The 19,553-nt window shown below is 41.9% G+C and overlaps 1 protein-coding gene across 1 annotated transcript in view; it reads right to left on the reverse strand.

Moving 5' to 3' along the window:
* The window catches only part of COL22A1 (collagen type XXII alpha 1 chain), a 244,421-nt gene that overhangs the window by 20,610 nt on the left and 204,258 nt on the right, over positions 1-19,553 (reverse strand). The window contains exons 42-50 of the mRNA XM_026843424.1: positions 18,105-18,140; positions 17,146-17,199; positions 8,594-8,638; positions 8,099-8,146; positions 6,068-6,181; positions 5,838-5,891; positions 3,614-3,667; positions 2,818-2,871; positions 1,050-1,103 (exon numbers count right to left, since the gene is read on the reverse strand). Coding sequence (XP_026699225.1) covers positions 1,050-1,103; positions 2,818-2,871; positions 3,614-3,667; positions 5,838-5,891; positions 6,068-6,181; positions 8,099-8,146; positions 8,594-8,638; positions 17,146-17,199; positions 18,105-18,140 — 513 coding nt within the window. The remainder of the gene's footprint in view (positions 1-1,049; positions 1,104-2,817; positions 2,872-3,613; positions 3,668-5,837; positions 5,892-6,067; positions 6,182-8,098; positions 8,147-8,593; positions 8,639-17,145; positions 17,200-18,104; positions 18,141-19,553) is intronic.

Below are 19,553 nucleotides of genomic sequence, written 5' to 3' on the forward strand. Positions count from 1 at the left end.
TTCTGAAGTTCAATTATATATAATATTTAGTCCTTAACTTCCTGCATGAGGTGTCCAGCCAGGAAGTAGAAGATCTATATTTTATACCTATCAAATGAGTAGTTATAAGGTCTTTGCTGACAGTCCTAAGAAATACCCTTACTCTATAGGACTGGACAATAGCATCCCAGGTCTTTCACAGTGTCTCAACCTTGTCTCAACTTTCCTATTTGAAAGTTCTGCTACCCTGCCCATATAGTCTCTAGCCTCTCTGCTAAGAGTGCTCACTGATTTCAAAACAGCCATCAGAAGGACCATCACTGTTCACTTATGATGAAGTTCAGGTTGAAATGGATTTGCAAAAGGCACCTTGCTCATTAGGAAACTGCTCTAGAAATTAACCACAGAAATGCACACTCTCAAACTGTTCCAGCTCAACAGCATGCATTACTCAGGGAAGGTTCATTTTTTCCATTTCAACTTGAAGTTAGCATCAATCAGATTACCTGTCTCACCCAGGGTTTTCTGATGCATAAAGTATCATCTGAACACCCTTCAAATGAAACAGCAGGAGCAAAGTTCTTGTCGAAGGTTACATCTGCACTAATTTTCAGTGGTGCCAGGGAATGGTCTCAGGCCCTGGCATCTGAGCAGTCCATGCTGTGACATCCTTCAACACATTGCTGGTTTCATTTTGACAATCCCTATGCACAGTTCAGGTGTTAGTCTGGGTCACGAAGCATGCTAACACATTTAGCCATCCTGTTCTAGAGGCTAAGAGGTGTTAACAGTGAGGACAGACAGACAAGAGGAACAAAAACCTCCTTAGAGGTCCCATGGAATGGATTATGCTCCAGCTAATTTGGAACTTCATTTGGTGAATAAAAAACCCTACAAACACAGAGTAATCTGTGGTTATTTGTGGAGGTCCTACTTGCAGTGATAGAGTTGATTCAGGCTGAATATTTTGGGGATCTTTCAAAGGACATTACATGGGTTCCAGACCAGCTTTACTTCACAGAGTTAAATATAAGTAAAGCTGGTGGTGAAACACACAGTTTGGAGCTTACTATGTCTCCTGGGTTTCCTGCTGGTCCTATTGGTCCTGGTGCCCCATCTGGCCCCTAAAAAAATAAAGCAGAAACAACATGAGTGATTAATGCATTTTGTACATTTGTCAACACACTCTCTACCACAGCTGGCAACACTGAAGTTTTCTTCAGTCACTCAGTTCAGCATTCATTCCATTATTTCTTCATTTATCACAGAAAAGCAGTGCCAACCTCTGCATTCAATCAGCCTCCAAAGCCAGAAATATTCAGATATTTGAGCTTGGTCCTGGCCCTTCCTTCTGAAAATAGGGGACAAATAGGAAAAAGCCAATCTTGTGACAAAATTAACTCTGAAGGACAGAAATTACGGGAGCAGTCTGAAGAACATACTGTGGCAGGCAAACTCCTGGAGCCATGAGTCAATGCAGAGAGAAGAAAAAGTCAGTAGAAGTTGAAGAAAAAAAATATCTAGGGGAACATCACACTTTGCTCTGCTTTGACCAACTCATTTTTACTTTACACATTTCCTTTGACTGTGAGTCTATTCAGAGGGTCTTGTAACACAATTTTAAGAGTTTTAATCCTACTGAAACTGCCCAGGGAGGGGGTGGAGCCCCCATCCCTGGATGTGTTTAAGGGTCGTTCAGTTGAGATGTTGGGGGATGTGGGGTAGGGGAGAACTTCGTAGAGTCGGGCTCATGACGGGACTTAATGATCCCAAGGGTCTTTTCCGACCAGAATGATTCTATGATTCTATGAAACAACCTTGTGGTTGCGGCAGTATGAGGTTAACACAGATACAGTAAATGTGTCTTTAGCTTCTCCTAAAATAATGCTCATGGGAGCACAGATGACCCACAAAGCAGGTCCCTGTGTTGTACCAGTGGTAAAGCATTCAGCACCCTTTAGGCACTGCTACCATCTGACAACAGAATTTTAAGCTAATCCTCTTTTCTGGTACCTCCTGTCATTTAGTCAGTGCAATGTAAATTCAGCTTTGAAGAGACTCTGCTGATTCCCAGAACAGACAAAAGCTGCACACCCCCAGCATGGCAGAGCCAAACTGCACTGTAAGCAGCAATATGAGTAGTGATGACTGTGGGCAAAGAAAGGTGGTTTGGAAAGACAGCTCCTTCAATCAGGAAAAGTCCCAACTCTTGGAGGATGTAAGTGGTGATATCACAAGCAGGACAGCCAAGTTATTTCAGCCCTGCTTCTGCACTGTCACTCCTTTTTAAATACAATGAAGCATAATTGTGTTTGTGGAGAGAGTAGAGCTAGGAATGAGAAGGACTGTAATGGAGAGGGACACATGTAAAAGGCCCTTTAATTCAAAAGTAACCCACAGGATACGAAAACTGGAGAAAATCCAGTCTCATACCACTGTGTAAAATTACACAGTCTCATACCACTGTGGAAAATTGAAAAATACTCTCAGATCTGCTGGTTCTAGACTGAGAACATATTCCACATATAAGAAAACACCTATACACAAACCACTAAGTAGTCTCTGTGGAAGAGTTTTCATCATCATTATCTTGTATAAAGAGAGTGACTGAAGCTTAGCATCGATTTACAGAGTGAGTTGAAGCAATCAGTGAAAAGTGGCCAATGTATTAAATAGCAATTATCATGAGTGGGGAACTCTATGACACTCGGGGGACCATTAGGAACCCACTGGAAAATGCAAATGCAATGCACAAACAGATGGGTCTTGCACATGGATCTTGCAACAACCTTATTAGTAAAGAAAATACAGGACCATCTTTGCAACAGAGGAACTTACAGGTGGACCAGGGTTTCCAGGAGCCCCTGAGAAGCCAGGCATTCCAGGGTGACCCTGCAGAACAAAAAGAGAGACTATATTTACACATTATTCACATCTCTAGTTGCATAAACTATAAGGTGGCGATTGAACATTGTGAGGCAACATCAAAATGAGACAAATTTAAGGTGTGCTTTTTCTAATGTATACTTCAGTTTATGCTAATAGAAGATGAGAACAGATACTGCGGAATTGTACAAGGCAGGAGATCAGGCTGGACACCAAACCTTTCTAAAATATCCTACAAATCTCATTGAAGAGGTGCTGATCTGCACCTTAAACTATTGACTCAGCCCTTGGCAAAATCAACTATGAAAGTCTGCTCTAATTTAGACCATTTCCCTCTTTCCTGAGGTATCTCAGTCTCTTTTAAAAGAGGTCGTCCTTACATTCATCTTTTAGGACAAATAGAAACAGTGGATTTTTTTGACCCAAAGACACCTGACCTCCTGGATCTCATCTAGGCATTATCTGTGGAAATGACTAAAGGTTAGGTAATGCAGAGAACTGAATGAATCCCATCTAGAGGTGAGGAAACAGATAATAGGGGAAGATACTGGAGATGAGGATGGAAGCCTGTGGAGGATGCTACAGTTCCACTCTTCAGGACAGCCCATTCAAGGTTTATCAGCAATGAAGAGCTCCCATTTTCCTCCTCTGCCTCAGAGAAGGGTATTCCTCTACAGACATTATAGGAGTTATTTACAAAGGAACAATCACAGTGACAGCACTGTTGGAAAGCACACTCTATTTTTACCTGTTCACCTTTTTCTCCTGCATCCCCAGTCATACCACGGTCTCCTTTAGCACCCTGATAACAAAAAAAAAAAAAAAAAAAAAAAAATGAAAGTCACTTAGATTCTGTATTGTATCAGCTTTTTGACCTGTTTCATAAAGCACTTGGACATTTGAGCATAAAACTCATAAATTAGGACTGAGTCCTGTTTGCCCTCCTCTTAAATTCTTCCCTAAACATTCACTAACAATGTTGGAGCCAGGAATATATGTGAAGAACGGCCTTTGAGCAGACCCAGAATAGCCTTTTTTTTAATGTTGTAGTCTCATGGACATGAAAAGGACTTACACATCCTTAGTAAGTAGACAGGTCGTTAGGAACTTCACTAAATCAAATCTTGGTAAGGAATCATCTGGCCCAGAAAAGGCATCCACAGTATGAACTAGTAATCTCTCCCTTCAGGGACACCAGCAATAAAAATGGCATTTCTAAGGTGCAGTCAGAAAATTCATACCCAGAAAGTGCTCCCCTACCTTTCTCTCTCTCTCTCCTAGTGACAACAGAAGCAGCTAACTCAAGTGTAGATGTCTGTATTATCAATGCTTAGAGCAAGGCAAGTTTCACACAGTGAAAAATACTGAGATGACGGTGAACAAATTATGAACAATGCACAGAACACTAATGAATTGCTGTCCATGGGAATAATACCCTGATTTACTACATGAGATCTAGGAGACAAGTGGGGGAGAAAGGGCTGCCATTTATTAATTAAAAGAGGCTTAATTCATATTGCCAGAAGGCGTGAAGCTGCTCATCACCAAAGACCCACAGTTCTACTGCTCTATTTCAGAAAGGGGCCTAATACTAGTTTGGATGTTGTTGGTAAGGACAATATACTACATCTTCAAAAGTGCAGATCTCTTTGTGACTCCTTTCTAAATGGTTAGGAGGATCCTTGGAGTGGAAGACCCAAAGATTGTCTTTGTGTCTGCCCCTTCTTAGGGGTCTTACAGTATTTTCTCTTAACATTTGTGAAACTGCCTTTTATTGAATACAACTTAGACTATTTATCGATTGCATGATTTATTTTTATGAATATGCACAGTTTAAAATTGTTCCTGTTACTTCACCTAAACATTCATTCCTGCTGCCCAAATCTCCGTTTTCTCATAGCATATAAGAAAGCAGCAGACGTGGTATGCCTCAGACCGCTTGGCATTTCTGCCAGTTATTGTCTTTATGGGTTACTAATTCTTTTGCAAATTTTATCCTGGAACATACTTTCATTTTGATCAACCCTATATTTACTTGTGAGACTCTACCACTCTCCCCACCACACTTTTAATTGCAAGATATAAAATTAATTCATGAATCTCTATTAGCTTGTCCTATACTCTAATAAGTGCAAATACAAAGATGTTAAAATAGCAGAAGCTGGTTTAGACAGTAAGTCAGTAATGCAGGGAAGTCTGGAAGAAACCGTGGTACATCATGAAATCACCTTATCTCTCCCTCCATTGATTTGTTTTAATTTATTTCACATTAGGCAGTTGTAAAGGGTTTGATTGTGACCAGGCACAGGCGCTGTGAGCAGACTGATGACAGACCTCTCTTCACAGGAAATGCTTCAAATGTGACATTACTGGAATCTTTCGGACATTGGAAGTTTTATGTTGGCCTGTGTCCCTAGATCATTAGGCAGAAAGCATATAGCTGAAACAAGTTCTTCATATAGCATGTTTCAGGAAACATTCAGAGTCTGTGGATAAAACCACCAAGGCAGATAGTGTATATGGAGCCCAGCAGCCTACTGCACCACCCTTAATTTAAGCGATCCAAGCATATAGAATTCAAAGGAGACGAACAGGCAAGGTGGCTACTGCTGAGGCTTTCATGTCTTTCTCATCTGATTTGGATTGAAACTTACTCCTAAATCCTTACCTGTCATCAAAATACCAGTGTAATGAAATTAATTATCAAGAATCAGGCCCTTCGCTTGTGTGTGTGCTTGTGTCTGTGTATGAACAAGGCGTGGTAGGAGACACTGCTGAAGTGAAACGGTGTTCGTGTGGGGATCCGTGCAGTTCTGAGGGCATGTGGCACTCCAGTGAATTGCCAGTACAGGGCCCACGCAAGGGGCCAGTCCTACTTTACACAGAGATGGATGCCACCAAGATCCTGCGTCAGCCAGTGTACTAACTAGTCACATAAGTTTTCATTGGACATCTGAAGAAAACCAACGAACCTTTGGGCCATCCAGCCCAGGTGGGCCTGCAGGACCTCTGGGACCAGCACTCCCCTGCAATGCAGAAGAGGTAGAAGGAAACATTAGTTTAGTTCATTGACTCCACAGACATCTAGAAAAGATTCAGTAGGTTGCTGACAAAAAGAACTTAAAAAATAAACTATGTAAAAATATAAGAAAAACAAGGTTACATAACATCCAAGGCATGGTCACTTCCCCAGCTCTCTTACCATTTTCCCATCCTGTCCATCTCTACCTGGTGGTCCTCGGAGACCTTTATCACCTTTGAAACCTGGGATGCCTGGCAGTCCTGGTGGGCCAGGAGGGCATTCACTGCACACGTCCTAGGAGACAAAATGGAGAAATTAATTAACGATAGACTGAAGGCACTTATCAGACCCTACAGACATCCATTATGAATGTGGAAGTGTGGTGCTAGCATAATCCCTAAGCCTTTGCAGTTTGGCTACACTGGGTAGGATCTGGGTTACTTTGCCTTACAGAACTGAAACAAGAGCAGTATGGAGCAGAACAAGGGCCAGTAGCTGAGCTCACACATGCTCCCATGGGGAGTTTCTTATCAGTTCTAATTGGACAGGTCCTAACTATCATCCAGGATCAAGAAACCAAGGAAAAACTCTTTCTAACAGGGAGGTCAGAGAGCCATAAAGCAAGACTACCAAGAACAACTTTGTTTTGAAACTACAAGACTACTAGAAAACTGTGTCTACACCAGTTTGAAAGAGATGGGTTACTGCTCAGAGGGAAGACTGCTAGGAAAACCCAGGTGCAGCACAATGTCAGAAAGGGTGTTCTGCAAGAGAAACTCTATTCAGCAGCTAGTGTGGCCAGGGAGAACTCATCCAATGGAGTTCATGAAGACCAAGTGAATGTCACAATGTCCTGGCCAAATTCTGTCATGGAGAATTACTACCTCTCCCCTTCCAAAACTCTTTGAAGCATCATCTCAGTAGTCTTTACATTCCTGCTATCCTCAGGAAATTAAATACCATGGGTATCCCATTTCCATTCCAAAGGCAGACTCCCTTCACCAAAAGGGGAGTGAATCCTGCCTGTAAGTGACAGTGTAGCACAACAGACAGATCATCAGGCCGAGAGTTAGGAGACCTTGCTCCAACACCCAACTTTGTCAGTGATTTGCGAACTTATGGCATAAACTGTCATTTTAAGTTTCAGTCCCTACATGCGTATTTATCTACTTACAATATAAGTGCTTGAGAAACATGCAGAACAACAGAGCCCTAATTTCATCTGGGATTTGAAGGTGAGGCTTTATATAGAGCTGTACCAAGTGTGAAGTAAAAACAGTATCAAGCAGAAACAATGCACAAGGCATATAAGTGTGTTTAACCGTAACATAATCAAAGGAAGAAACCAAAGGAACATCAAAATTACATCCTGTAGCCAAGAATCAGTCTCTTGCTGTTGTCCTGATCAGAAATCCCAAACAAGACAATGCAGTGAAATCTCCAGAAAAATACTTGGCTCCATTAAGACAGACAGCTCTTCAATGAAGTCATTTCACAGTAACACTCTTAAAAGGGTCATTTTGTTAATGGAGTTGGTAAAAAAAAAAAGGTAATTTTTTAGTTTCTTTTTATCAATAAGAAAGGATTTCTTGCCATGCCCCAAGACTGCTTAAAAATCTCCCAATTCAGCCTGTGTAAATCTGTAAAGATTTTGCAGTCAACACCTATCAAATACTGATTTCCCAGACAAATCTCTACATGGAAAGGTAGACAGACAGATTATCCCTTCTGAAACATAGATGCATCTGGGATTAATTACTTGCATCCTTTTAGATGCACCACACAAACGGACTTCAAAAATACTTCAGTCACTCTTGCAGGTGTATGTGAAAAATCAGACATTTTACTAAAATTATTTTCATTTTCTGGTTTAGGTAATACAAATTGACAAAGTTTATTTCTCCTTGGGAATGCATGCCTCAGAAAGATGAAAAAGTCTCAGAGCTTTTGTAACATACAGCATGTTATGAAGATCTTTGTAGGTCATTTCATTGTTTGTGCTGGTCACAGGGCATTGGATTTTGATCTCCAGCATGTGCTCTAGTATCCCAATAACAATGCAAGTAGGAGACCTGCAAGTTTCAAGCTTTGACAAGAGTTCTTAAAGGCAACTTTTTCACTTGCAGCTCAGACACTTTCCCATCACAGAGCGTTAGTCAGGTCTGAATCCAACATACAGATAAACACCCATCATTACCAAAGTCCAATTACCTTTACTAAGAGATTTATGTCCTCTGGAGAGAGCAGGGGTGAGGAACCCTGTGAAATGAGAAATTCATTATCTCAGGCAATTTTAAAAGGCATCAAGGTATAAGAAATTATCCTGAGCTTGCTTATGGACTCTCACTGGTTGCCCTTACCCTGCCTAGGACTCACTGGGCCAAACATGTACCTCCTGCCCTACGTTATCAATGCACTTCATCACACCTCAGAAGAGTTGTTGCTGAGGGTACTGGATAGTGGCGCTAAGAATGTGCCTTTAAAATGTTGGCTTTTATTTACATGCAAGCATCCATTTATTTTCATACTGTTCGAAAGCCATCACAGATACTTTTATCATAACCCATTAGTGGTTCTTAGCGTCTTTCCTGTTGCTCTGCTGGGAAGAGCAGCAGTGGAAATGCACTGAAAAGCACTTCTGAGGTGAGGTGTACAGGTGGACACTGAGTTAAAAGGAAGATACCGTATAGAAGTGAAAGTACATACTGGTTTTCCAGGAGGTCCCCTTTCCCCTGGATTTCCAGGTAGACCCTACAGATCAAGACAAAGAAAAAAATGTGAACTTATACAGTAACTCCCTGATTGCTCCCACACTCTCCTCACTGCTCTGGACTAGCGCACATTTTAATTTCTGACACTGAGCACCACTGCTCCTTGCATGTGACAAAGAGTAAACTCCTTTAAATATCTGCAACATCCCCCGAACCCCTCTTAAATCTCACTTATCTACCGTGTAATCTTGTTAAATTCTTTTGAGTTACCCAAAGACTGAAACTGCTTTAGCTTGTCTGCTGGTCACAGGAAACATTGTGAACTGCAGTAGTGTGAAGGATGGAACTGTAAATCCTGAAGACACCTGTGACATGCAAAATCAAGACATTGCTTTGCACAAGCCTGCAAAACAGGTCCCTTGCACTTGTAATAGGAATGAACCTCTTTGTTTCTTTGTTTGTGGGGGTGTATTGGTATCAGTTTTCATGAGATGAAGGCATAGAAATGACCAGCATCCTTAGAATGTAAGGTCCAGGAAGTCGCTTTGGAAAAGGAACACAGGCTCCCCCCCACACCCCCCATCCCCGCTCAATGGGCATCTCCTGCCTGTCATTAGCAAGTCTTTATTTCATGAAAAAAAAAAAACAAAACCAAAAAAAACCCACCCTAAACAACAGAGAAACAACACACAAACCAAGACAAAACTAAAGATTATTTTTGAGTCTTTGCATAAAGTAATGCTCACATGGGAAACTAAATCTTTTGAACAGGACAGCTGGTCACTGTCTAGATGGTGACAGAAATCCACATTGCAAGGGTCCTTGCAGGTGTTTTAAATTGGACTGGGTGAGATTTCCCCAAACCATTCTCTCCTAAATTCCTGTGTCCAGTTGGCCTGTCACCCTGTCTCATCACTCAAGTACATGCATGCTCTATCCACATTGGGTACCTTAAAGAACATACAAAATATCTCCTATCTTAACCACATACAAAAGGCTGTCCTATGTGACTATTTTTGCATCTGCAGGAACATTTTCTACTGACCTTTTAAAAAGCATCTTATCTGTGTTCAGTTTTGTTGGTTCTGCAGCAGGACCCACCTGGAGAGGTCTCTGGGATGGTGCCAGATTCCCCACCCAGGATGCTAATCAACACACTGAAGATAGAAGTACTGGCTTTCAATCGGTCTAGGCTTAGCTGGGGCTACCTACAGGACTGTCTGAGAGTATTAAAACTCTACATCTGGAAATCTCCTTTAAAAATTGGTCAAAAGCTTTACCAGGAAGGGGACTAATCATTCTGTCAATCACCTTGTCTCAGGACGGTCCATTTTCTCCATTCAGTTTATTTTATTATTTATGCAGACAACAAGATGGGGAGTTAGTTGGCTACCTGGGGATAAATGACTTAAGTGCAGTGTGTGCACATAGGCAAGTTGTGATAACCTGCTACACCATAATTACAGCTATAGATCAAACTCGAATTTCATCCTTGTGTTTCATTTAAAAGTTAAATCCCATACCTCTTGCTAGAGGAGAGAGAAAATGAGAAAACATATTGATTGCTCTTTTTCTATATCCACATTAAACACTTCTGGGTGAACAACAACCCTACAGTTCCCTTGACTTTCTAAGAGGTGAATATTAAACGTGAACTGAAGTGGAGCTAAAGTGAAGTAGTTCAGTAGTACTGAAGTTCGTGGATGAAAGCTTGTTTCCTAAAGAACTAAACCATATACAGGCAAGAACCAAGAGAAGATAAGTTGTAAAAGACATTCTTAGCACATAATTCCCCACAACTGTCCTTCTGGGAATTGAGTAAATATAAGAAAACATTATAAACATATATAGTTTGGCTTCTTCCACAGAGCAGCAACATGCATGTAGAAGACTGCGGGAAGTTCCCAAAGTCCCTTCACTTTCACAGATGCAAACTGCCAGGTCATGCTTTTGGCATCCTATCTGCTGTGGTTCTCAATCACTTCTGCAAGTGGGAAGAGGGTTGCCTAAATGATGATTACACAGAGCTTACATTCCCAGGCCTGCTTTGTTCAGGAAGACTCACACAGCACTTACTTTAAGGAGTGTGATAAAAAGCAAAGACTTGAGCCATGAGAATCATCCTGGATCAGAAAGTAACACAGAAAAGACAATTCAGAAATGTCTTTCATGCTGACTTTTAACATGAACTATAAATAAACTATTTCTACCATAAGGCTTGCTGACAGCCTTTTGTTTAGGGATCTGAAACATGACATGGTACTAGTGGTGGAATTAGAGCATTTAAAGAAGATTTATTTGAAGTGTAGGAAAAGACTTCTTAGTTATGAGAAAAGACACATAGGAAGGGAGTAACTAAAACTTAAATCCTTGTGAAGATTTAAGCATTGCTGTGATATCCACATGGTATCAGATCGCCTTGAGACAAAAAAGGATGGAACTATTTTCTTGAATGCTCTATGATGTGGAGCTGGTGATGTTTTTAACAGGGTGCAAATAAGACAGGAGAAGAAATTAAGCTATGTGCCATGGCTGGCAAATTTGAAAACTGCTACATCCCCAGGAAACGTCAAAATGTTGAAAGGTACAAGACTGCAAGAAGAGTGTCCTTTGAAGAATGCTTGTCTGAGCTGAAATGAACAAAGCAGATGTAGGATGATGGCACTTCAGCATACTGCATTGTCAGAGAACAGGCAACTGGAAGCAGAATCCAAAGCAGAGGAAAATTTTCTGGACTATGGAGGTAGAAAAAGCTGATAACACGGGCCAAGCTGCAAACATTGCTCAGAGCATGTCACGTCTCGCATAAAACAGAATGAAAATGCTAGAAGGAAGGCACGGAGGGTATAACTGCATCAGACAAACTGACTAAAAGGAGAAAACTAGAAAAGAGAAAGCCAGGAAAAAAAAAAACAAAACAAAAACAAAACAAAAAACAAACAAACAAAAAAAAAAAAAACAAAAAACAAAAAACAAAAAAAAAAACCACCCAAAACCACCACCAATTTAAAACAGTCCCCAAACCTGCATGGCACTGAAAAGAAACACTGCTAATGTGATGTAGGAACATGTACAGACCCAAATAACAACCAATGTGGGAAAGCTCATGAAGTTTGAACACTTTCAGGACTCTGCAGCCAACAGTGTCTTGCACAAAGTAGAATATCCAATGAGTGATCCAGCATACCAGTGCATTAAAAAGATGTCAGCAGTGAGGAGGTATAATGAACAGGATCCAGAGTACTCTACTGGTCTGCAAAACCTATCACACAGGAATGGTCCCTAACTGGGAACTGATGGAAGCTGTGCAGATGACATGCTGAAAAATGATGCTCAGGTAAGTGATGTATATAAAAATAAAAGAAAATGTAGAAGGAAACCAGTCACATAGGCTTATGGTGGTGTAGTTCTATGGCTGAAGATTAAACTTTAAATGAAATAGCTTAAATAGGTTATAAGTGCGATGAATAAAAAGCCAATAGGAGGTTTAATAAGTGTAGTCTGTTTTGGGATGTATGTACCCTAAAAAAAACACAAACACTTGGAAGTGTGAATAAAATAAACACTTGGAACTGTCCTTCTAACTATATGGGAAAATCAGCCCCAGAATGGAAAACTCTCCTTTTCAGAATTGATAGTAGTAATGCATCCACAAAGTTTTTTAATTATGAAAATAAATGCCGGGGAAGATTAACTTCCCACTAATACTGGAACTTAGCTACTATAAATAATTAACATAATTAAAAAGTTATTAATTCAATGTTTATGTTAATTAAAATGATGATAATCAAAATACAGAAAGAGCCTATTAAATGGGTGCCCTGACTGCTAATAGTAGGACAAGAGCATGTCTCACTCAGACTGTTTTCTAACCAAAGGAACTAAGTATGTTGAACAGAAACATTTTATCTCCCAGCAGGCAGACAGAGGAGAGTTGATGCTTCCTGAAATATGTGTATTCTAATGGTATTGGTCAGAGAATGTCTGCTCCTTTAAGGGTATCTGGTCAAAGACCTTTTTCAATGCAACAGGGAAAATAAGGAGGAAGCCATAAACAAGACCATACAGGGACACAAACCTGACTGACAAATAAGGGAGGCAGTGATGGGAACCAAACCTGGGCAGTCACACTAACTGTGTGATGAAGGCATGTGGGGGTGTGAGAAGGTTTATTCCAGCAAGGTTATCTGATCCAGGAATCTGTCAATTTAGAAACTAAGGGAAAAGGAGGAAATCAAACCCAAAATATAGCAAGACACAGACCTAACAAGAAACAAACCTTGTCACTCATATTAATTGATGGGCTATCAAGAAACCACAGGCTGCACTTCCAGGAAGATCAACCTGGACTTTGCAAGTGGTAAGACTAAACTAGGGGAAACCCTGAACTGGGAGGTGTGCAGGAACTGATACAGCTGTGGAGATACACAAGGAGATGTGCAGGGGAAGGGGGAGCAGAGAGGAACAAACTAAGGGGACACAGAAACAGGTATAAAAGGGACAGGTCATGCATAAAATGGGGCTGCTCAGTGCACTTGTCTGGCTGAGTCCTGCACCTGATCGACATGGTTTGTCCTATCTTTTTATATCTTCTTATTAAACCTTTTCTTTATCTCTCTGCATAATGTGTATGCATGCTGCAAGGACCAAGTGCCAGCTTCTTCTGAGGACTGCATGTACATGAAAACTGGTGCCAACTGCTGGAGTCAGACGGGGGGTGTATGCTCACCCAGCCTCTGTTTTTAGCTACTGGAGTGAGCGAGTGCAGGGGTATTTAACCTCCAGCCATTGTGGGAATGCTGTCTGTTCCCAAAGCCACCTACTGGGGGGACCAGCATTAGCAAGGTGAGTGAGGGGTTTCACAAAGGTGGCTGGTGTGGGACCTCAGCTCACAGCCCTTGTGCCTGGTGCCAGCTGGCGTGGGGCAAGTGTCTGTACCTTCCCCAGTCCTGGGGGTGTGTGTGTAGGGGGTGTGTATACATCAGAAAAGTTCAACTGGACCAGCTGACAACCAGGGGCACTTGGGTCCAGGCTGAGGTATCAGGTGAGCAGGGGGTCCAGGCTGGTATGCCTGTGGGGAGTCTAGAGCGGCTTTAAACTGCAACAGGGAAGGTCAGATTGGACATTAGGAAAAAATTTTCAACAGAAAGAGTGGTCAGACAGTTGAATGGGCTGCCCAGGGAGGTGGTGGAGTCCCCATCCCTGGGTGTGTTTAAGGGTCATTTAGATGAGATGTTGGGGGATGTGGTGTGGGGGAGAACTTTGTAGAGTCGGGCTGATGGTTGGACTCGATGATCCCAAGGGGCTTTTCCAACCTGAATGATTCTGTGATTCTGTGAGTGCATGAAGGACAAGTGTATGGTTGTTGCATGTTGTCAACAAGCATCAGGTTGGACCAGTAGGCAAGTAGGGGACCCGTGGGGCAGGTAAGAGGGTCTGGGATCTGGGCAGGGGTGCCAGGACAGAGGGGCTGGGCCAGTGCTCGAGAGATCTGCAAATATGTGTGTGTTTGTGAATGCAGAGGGGGGGGGGTGCCACCACCAGTGACCTTCTGTTTCTCCCAGCTGAAGAGGAGAGCACCTGGCTGTCTGTGCTTATGTTGTATGTCAGTCCTGTATGTAGGTGCTGTTGAAGGCAGCACCTTGTCTGTGTCAATCTGTGTGATCAGCCATGTCAGTGTGCTCTGTGTCTGTGTGTATGCATGTCTGTATCTCTGGGATTCAGGCACAGCTTCATTACTGGTTGAACCTGCAATGGCAAAAGCAGCAGCCGCATCCCTCCACCTGGGCAGAGATCCCAGGTCCTGGACACCAGGCCGGAGGGACCTGGTCTGGAGCAGCTGCAGGAGATGGGCATACACATAACATCACTCAATATGCAGAATATTTTTTGTAACCTTAGAATATGAGACTGGCCAATTTGTCTGAAAGAAGGTACTTAAATTTCCACTTTTTTAATATTCAATACAGGAACACTGCCAGCTTAAAATGTGATGTGGATTTTTTGTTTCCCCAAAAGCAAGTGCAAGTAATATTTTAAGTAAATGAGGGCATGAAAGTAGGTGCAATATGTCGTAGTCCTGTTATGGAACAAATTAGTCCTACTACGGGGATAAACAAAGACCAAAAAAAAAAAAGCCTAGAGAAAGCACTTTTCAGGCTTTAAGAATTGGAGCTGTAGTTAATCAGGAAAAAAAAAGTGAATTTAAAGATGAGAAAATAATATATATGGGACAAGACAGTATGCCCCAGCTTCATCCCAGAAGAGAATCTGTAGGGATTTATGGACATAGTGAACTCTAGAGGACAAACAAACACCAAGCCTTTTGTTACGAGGAACAGAACAAAGCTAAACCAGCACAACTCTACTGTAAACCTAAACAAGGATTTTTGAAACCTAAATTTTAGTAAAATTATACACTGTCATGAGAACTTGATATTTGATTGAGTTGCCAACAGATGTTTCAAAACGTGACCTTGGACAGTGTTATTGCAAAAAATATGGCACATGATTTCAGGGCACTAAAAAGAAGCTAGAACGTAGTCATGTAAAAAAAACCCAAACAATATATTCAGCTACAGGAGATAATTCTGGCCAAAGTTATTGCAAAAGAAGTACTGACTCTTCCACCCCCCAAAATACAACTGTAAATCTGATTTGCAGTATCAGTGAACATAACAACTTATAGTAGACACTTAAAAGAGCACCTGATGGGTCTGCAACTGGAAAAAATAATGCAGAGAATAACATAATGTGTGTAAATATGATTTAAGAGAATTATTCAGTCTCAGAAAAAAAAAAAAAAGGAATAGATTTGCAAAGGCCACAGCAAAAAAACATTGAGACAAGTCATTAAGGCTATTGCCACTGAATGGCTTGGGAGTTGCATGGCAAATTCATATTAGCAATTCAAATCAGAGCTTTCCTAACTGATGACATACTATTTAAACACAACAGAGTACAAAAATGGGCATGCTTCAAAGAACACAGGAATACCACATTGAAATACAAGAGTGCAAAAGCGGAACAAAAAATCCTTTGTACTAGTCATAAATGAAAGTAGAGATCAAAAAACTGCAAATGCCTGATCTTATCAAAACAAGTATCCCTGCTGTTACATCAAGAAATGTTGGAATGTGCCCAGTAGTTACATTTATACTTCCTGAAACACAGGTAGAATTGCTTAAGAGGTCATCAACTGAATACAGAGAGCTCCTAAAAGACATCTGGGTGCAATTAAAACAGTTAGTGTAATAGAGGACGTGTTTTAGAAGTACCATAAGGAACAGTTCTATTTGGGTAATTTTCTGTGCTGACCAGTCAATGCTGATCTCAGTTGAGCCAGAAAGACTCAGAAAATCTGGCTCTGGCACTCTTCTCACACAATAAAGTTGTAATAAGCCCATCTATTGAATCCCCTGTTTAAAACCTCTTGATTAAAAATCTCAAACATCTGAGGCAAGGTGAGGAAATCTAGGGTCAGTCAGAAGGACACAATCAATCCTGAATCTGTGGCTGCTCAGGGACACAGAGTGATGGAAGCAAAGGACCGTTTCTACTGTCATGAGCTGTTGAGGAATACCCTGGCCATAATCACTTGTCTTGTGAAAAGTAGGTGGGAAGAAAACCAGACCTTCTTCTCCAAACCCTAGAGGAGGAAAGGAGATCCATCCCATAAGAAAGTACACCCTTTAGGCCAGCTGATGCATGTCAATAAAGCCACACTAAGGTTGAAAATCACCTGCCATGGACTTTGTAAGAACTGGTACCCATTTCAGACATGAGAGCATCATAAAGCAGTGCTGAGAATGAGAGTTACAGGCCACTGCCTCCTCCCCACAGCATTCCCTCAGCAGGCACAAAACCAAAGATCAAGCCTTTCAAAATCTTCAGAGCCTCCTTGCTGATTTTCCTCCAGGACTCATTTCCACGTGACAGAGTTGGCTGACCAACAAAGAAAAAAAAAACCCACACACTTCTCTTTCTGATTAAACAGGGCAACAAAGGCAGGCAGTGAGAGGGGTCAGCCTTCCAGCTGGGACTCTGCCACATTTCTTTCTATCCCTCAGCTCCATGACTCACCCACCGAGATGACAGGAGTGAGGACAACGCACCAAGAGGTTAAAATGTCATCTCTCATGCACAGCAGCAGCAGCGAAATGAACTCACAAAGAGCTTTTAACAGCTGTGGCCCTGTTTTCATAGAAATATTACAGGTTACTTTTCTCAGCAGCTTCTAAGAAGTTCCTAGACAGCTTAACAACCATCCTTTTCCAATGTGGGATCATTCCCCAGTGTATGCTGTCGAGTCCCTTCTCCAGTGTCATTTTAAAATGTTTCAATGGTAAGGTCAACCGCTTTCCCTGAGACAAACTAACTCTTTCCCCCACGACACCCTAACTGTAAGAGCCCCACTACTATGAATCATCTCCCTTGGACCATGCTTGTAACACTCAATAACTGCAGTTGAGTATGAACACAATTTTAAGGGAAATGAGATTCGAGCATTAGCAAATTTCTTGAGCACTTAACACTTATTTTACTTACATCCTGTCCAGGAGGCCCCTGTGGTCCAGGGATACCAGGTACACCGCGGGGACCCTGGTAGGGAGAGAACAGACAAACCCCATAACGTGGACAGTACTTATGAGGTGCTTCTTAGCTGAAGAGAAGAAATTCTCAACCCAACAGCTGTTGAGAAAAAAACAAAACCAAACAACTAGCAGTTAAGCAACTATGAGAGAGTTTAAGAAACAAAATAATTAATCTCACATTCACTATCACAATGTGCCTCAAGGGACTTTACATGCATTACTAAAGTCAAGTCTCTCATACCTTGACTGGAAAGGTAAAAAAGACTTTTTATAGGAGGCAAGTTTATGAACAGGGAAAAAATATGACTGAGCACAGGACTGAAGAGGAGAAATGAAAGTCAAGCTCCTCAGCACCAAGCTAGAACACTGGATAGGACTGGTTGTCATGCTGGAAATTCATGCCGGTGTATACTGAGACCATGGTACACAGTTATTTGTTTCAAGCCGATGGACTGCATCCTTGTAAAACGGCATGTTGAGGAAGTAAGTATTGAATACTGAAATGCAGGGTTTTCTTTAATTTTTAATTAAGAAAAATTCTTAAAAACTGTTTTAAACTCTTGAGGCCTTGGCTATAAGGCATAGCAGTGTGCCTTAAATTATATTCCTTATAATTAATTTCTAAACATGTAACTCATTCTTTCTTTTGTAGGACTATTGACAGGTAAGAAAAAGTTGTCACCATTCCAAGAGTCTTGATCAACTCTTTCTCAGAACTCAATATATCAGACAAGTAGCTGGTAATGCACAAAGAGAAGTCCTCACTGGAGGGCCAGCCACCCTGTGGCCCTACATCCTTGAGCAAAAATAAACTAATGATATATGCCTTCAGGAAATCACTGGTAGGAACTCAATTAATGTAGCTGATCCATGCCCATAAAATCTGGGTGTAGTTAGAAAGACATACTGTACCAATGGCCCTTTGTCTCCTGGGGGTCCCACAGGGCCCTGCAAACAGAAAAGAAGCAGCAGTCAAAACACTTAAAATTAACACCCTATCTTGGCTGATCAGGGTGGGTCCTGAAGCACCAATATAACAGAAACTGAGAAGAAAAGGAGCAAGTCTGACAGGCTGCTCACAAAGACATTGTTGAGGCTGCAATGCTTACAGCAGGATGTTTAGGGGAAGGATCAAAGGCAGAGTAAGGAAGAAATCAACGTGGATCATGGAGGAAAAAGGGTGAGAAAAAAAAGAGAGAAAAAGGGATCAGAGGGGTCAGCTGTATCCTAACATGATGCTTGTCTGAACCCTGAGCTTCATCACCACAGTCAGAAAATCATAGAATATCTCAAGTTAGAAGGGACCAATAAGGATCATTCGATTCTAATGCCCTGCTCCTCACAGAACAACCTACAAATAAAGCATATGACTAAGAGCATCATCCAGACCCTCCTTGAACTCTGACAGGCTCGGTCCTGTGACCGCTTCCCCGGGAAGCCTCCAGTGACCAACCATCCTCTCAGTGAAGAACCTTTTCCTCATGTCCAATCTGACCTTCCTCTGATGCTGCTTCGTAACAATTCCATGTGTTATGAAACCAGAAAGAGATCATCACCTCCCCTCTGCTGCCCCACTTGAGGAAGTTGTAGACTGCAGTCAGGCCACCCCTCAACATTCTCTTCTCCAAGCTGATCAACTTAAGTGACTTCAGCCACTCCTCCTAAGTGTTGCCCTCGAGGCCTTTCACCATCTTGGTCACCCTCCTCTGGACACACTCCAACAGTCTGATGTCCTTATTACACTGAGGCACCCAAAACTGCACAAATACTCGAGGTGGGGCCCCATCCCTGCCGGGTAGAGTGGGACAATCACCTTCCTCAGTCGGCTGGCTATGCTGTGCTTGATGCACCCCAGGAGATGGTCGGCCTTTTGGCTGCCAGGGCTCACTGTTCACTCACATTCAACTTAACATCAACCCACACTCCGAGATCTCTTTCCACAAGGCTGCTCTCCAGCATCTTGTCCTCCCATTTGTATGTGCAGCCAGGATTACACCATCCCTGGTGGAGAATCCTGCACTTGTTTTTGTTGAATTTCATACAGTTGGTGATTGCCTGGCTCTCTAGTCTATTCAGACCTCTCTCTTAGGCCTCTCTAACCTCAAGGGAGTCCACAGCTCCTCCTAGTTCAGTTATCAACAAACAATGTAAATTTGATTCCTTCATCTAGATAATTTATAAAAACATTGAGGAGCACTGGCCCTAAAATCAAGACCTGGGGAACGCCACTGGTGACTGGCTGCTAGCCTGATCTAATCCCATTTACTATATTGTCATTAAACCCTATTTGTAACACTTCAGCATGAGTGAGCTCATGAATCTCAGCTCATGTGGTTGAATCTTTGTGAGCTTCAAGCCAGA

This window comes from Athene cunicularia (genome assembly GCF_003259725.1).
Source record: "Athene cunicularia isolate RWA chromosome 2 unlocalized genomic scaffold, athCun1 chr2_part1, whole genome shotgun sequence".
NCBI lineage: Eukaryota > Metazoa > Chordata > Aves > Strigiformes > Strigidae > Athene > Athene cunicularia.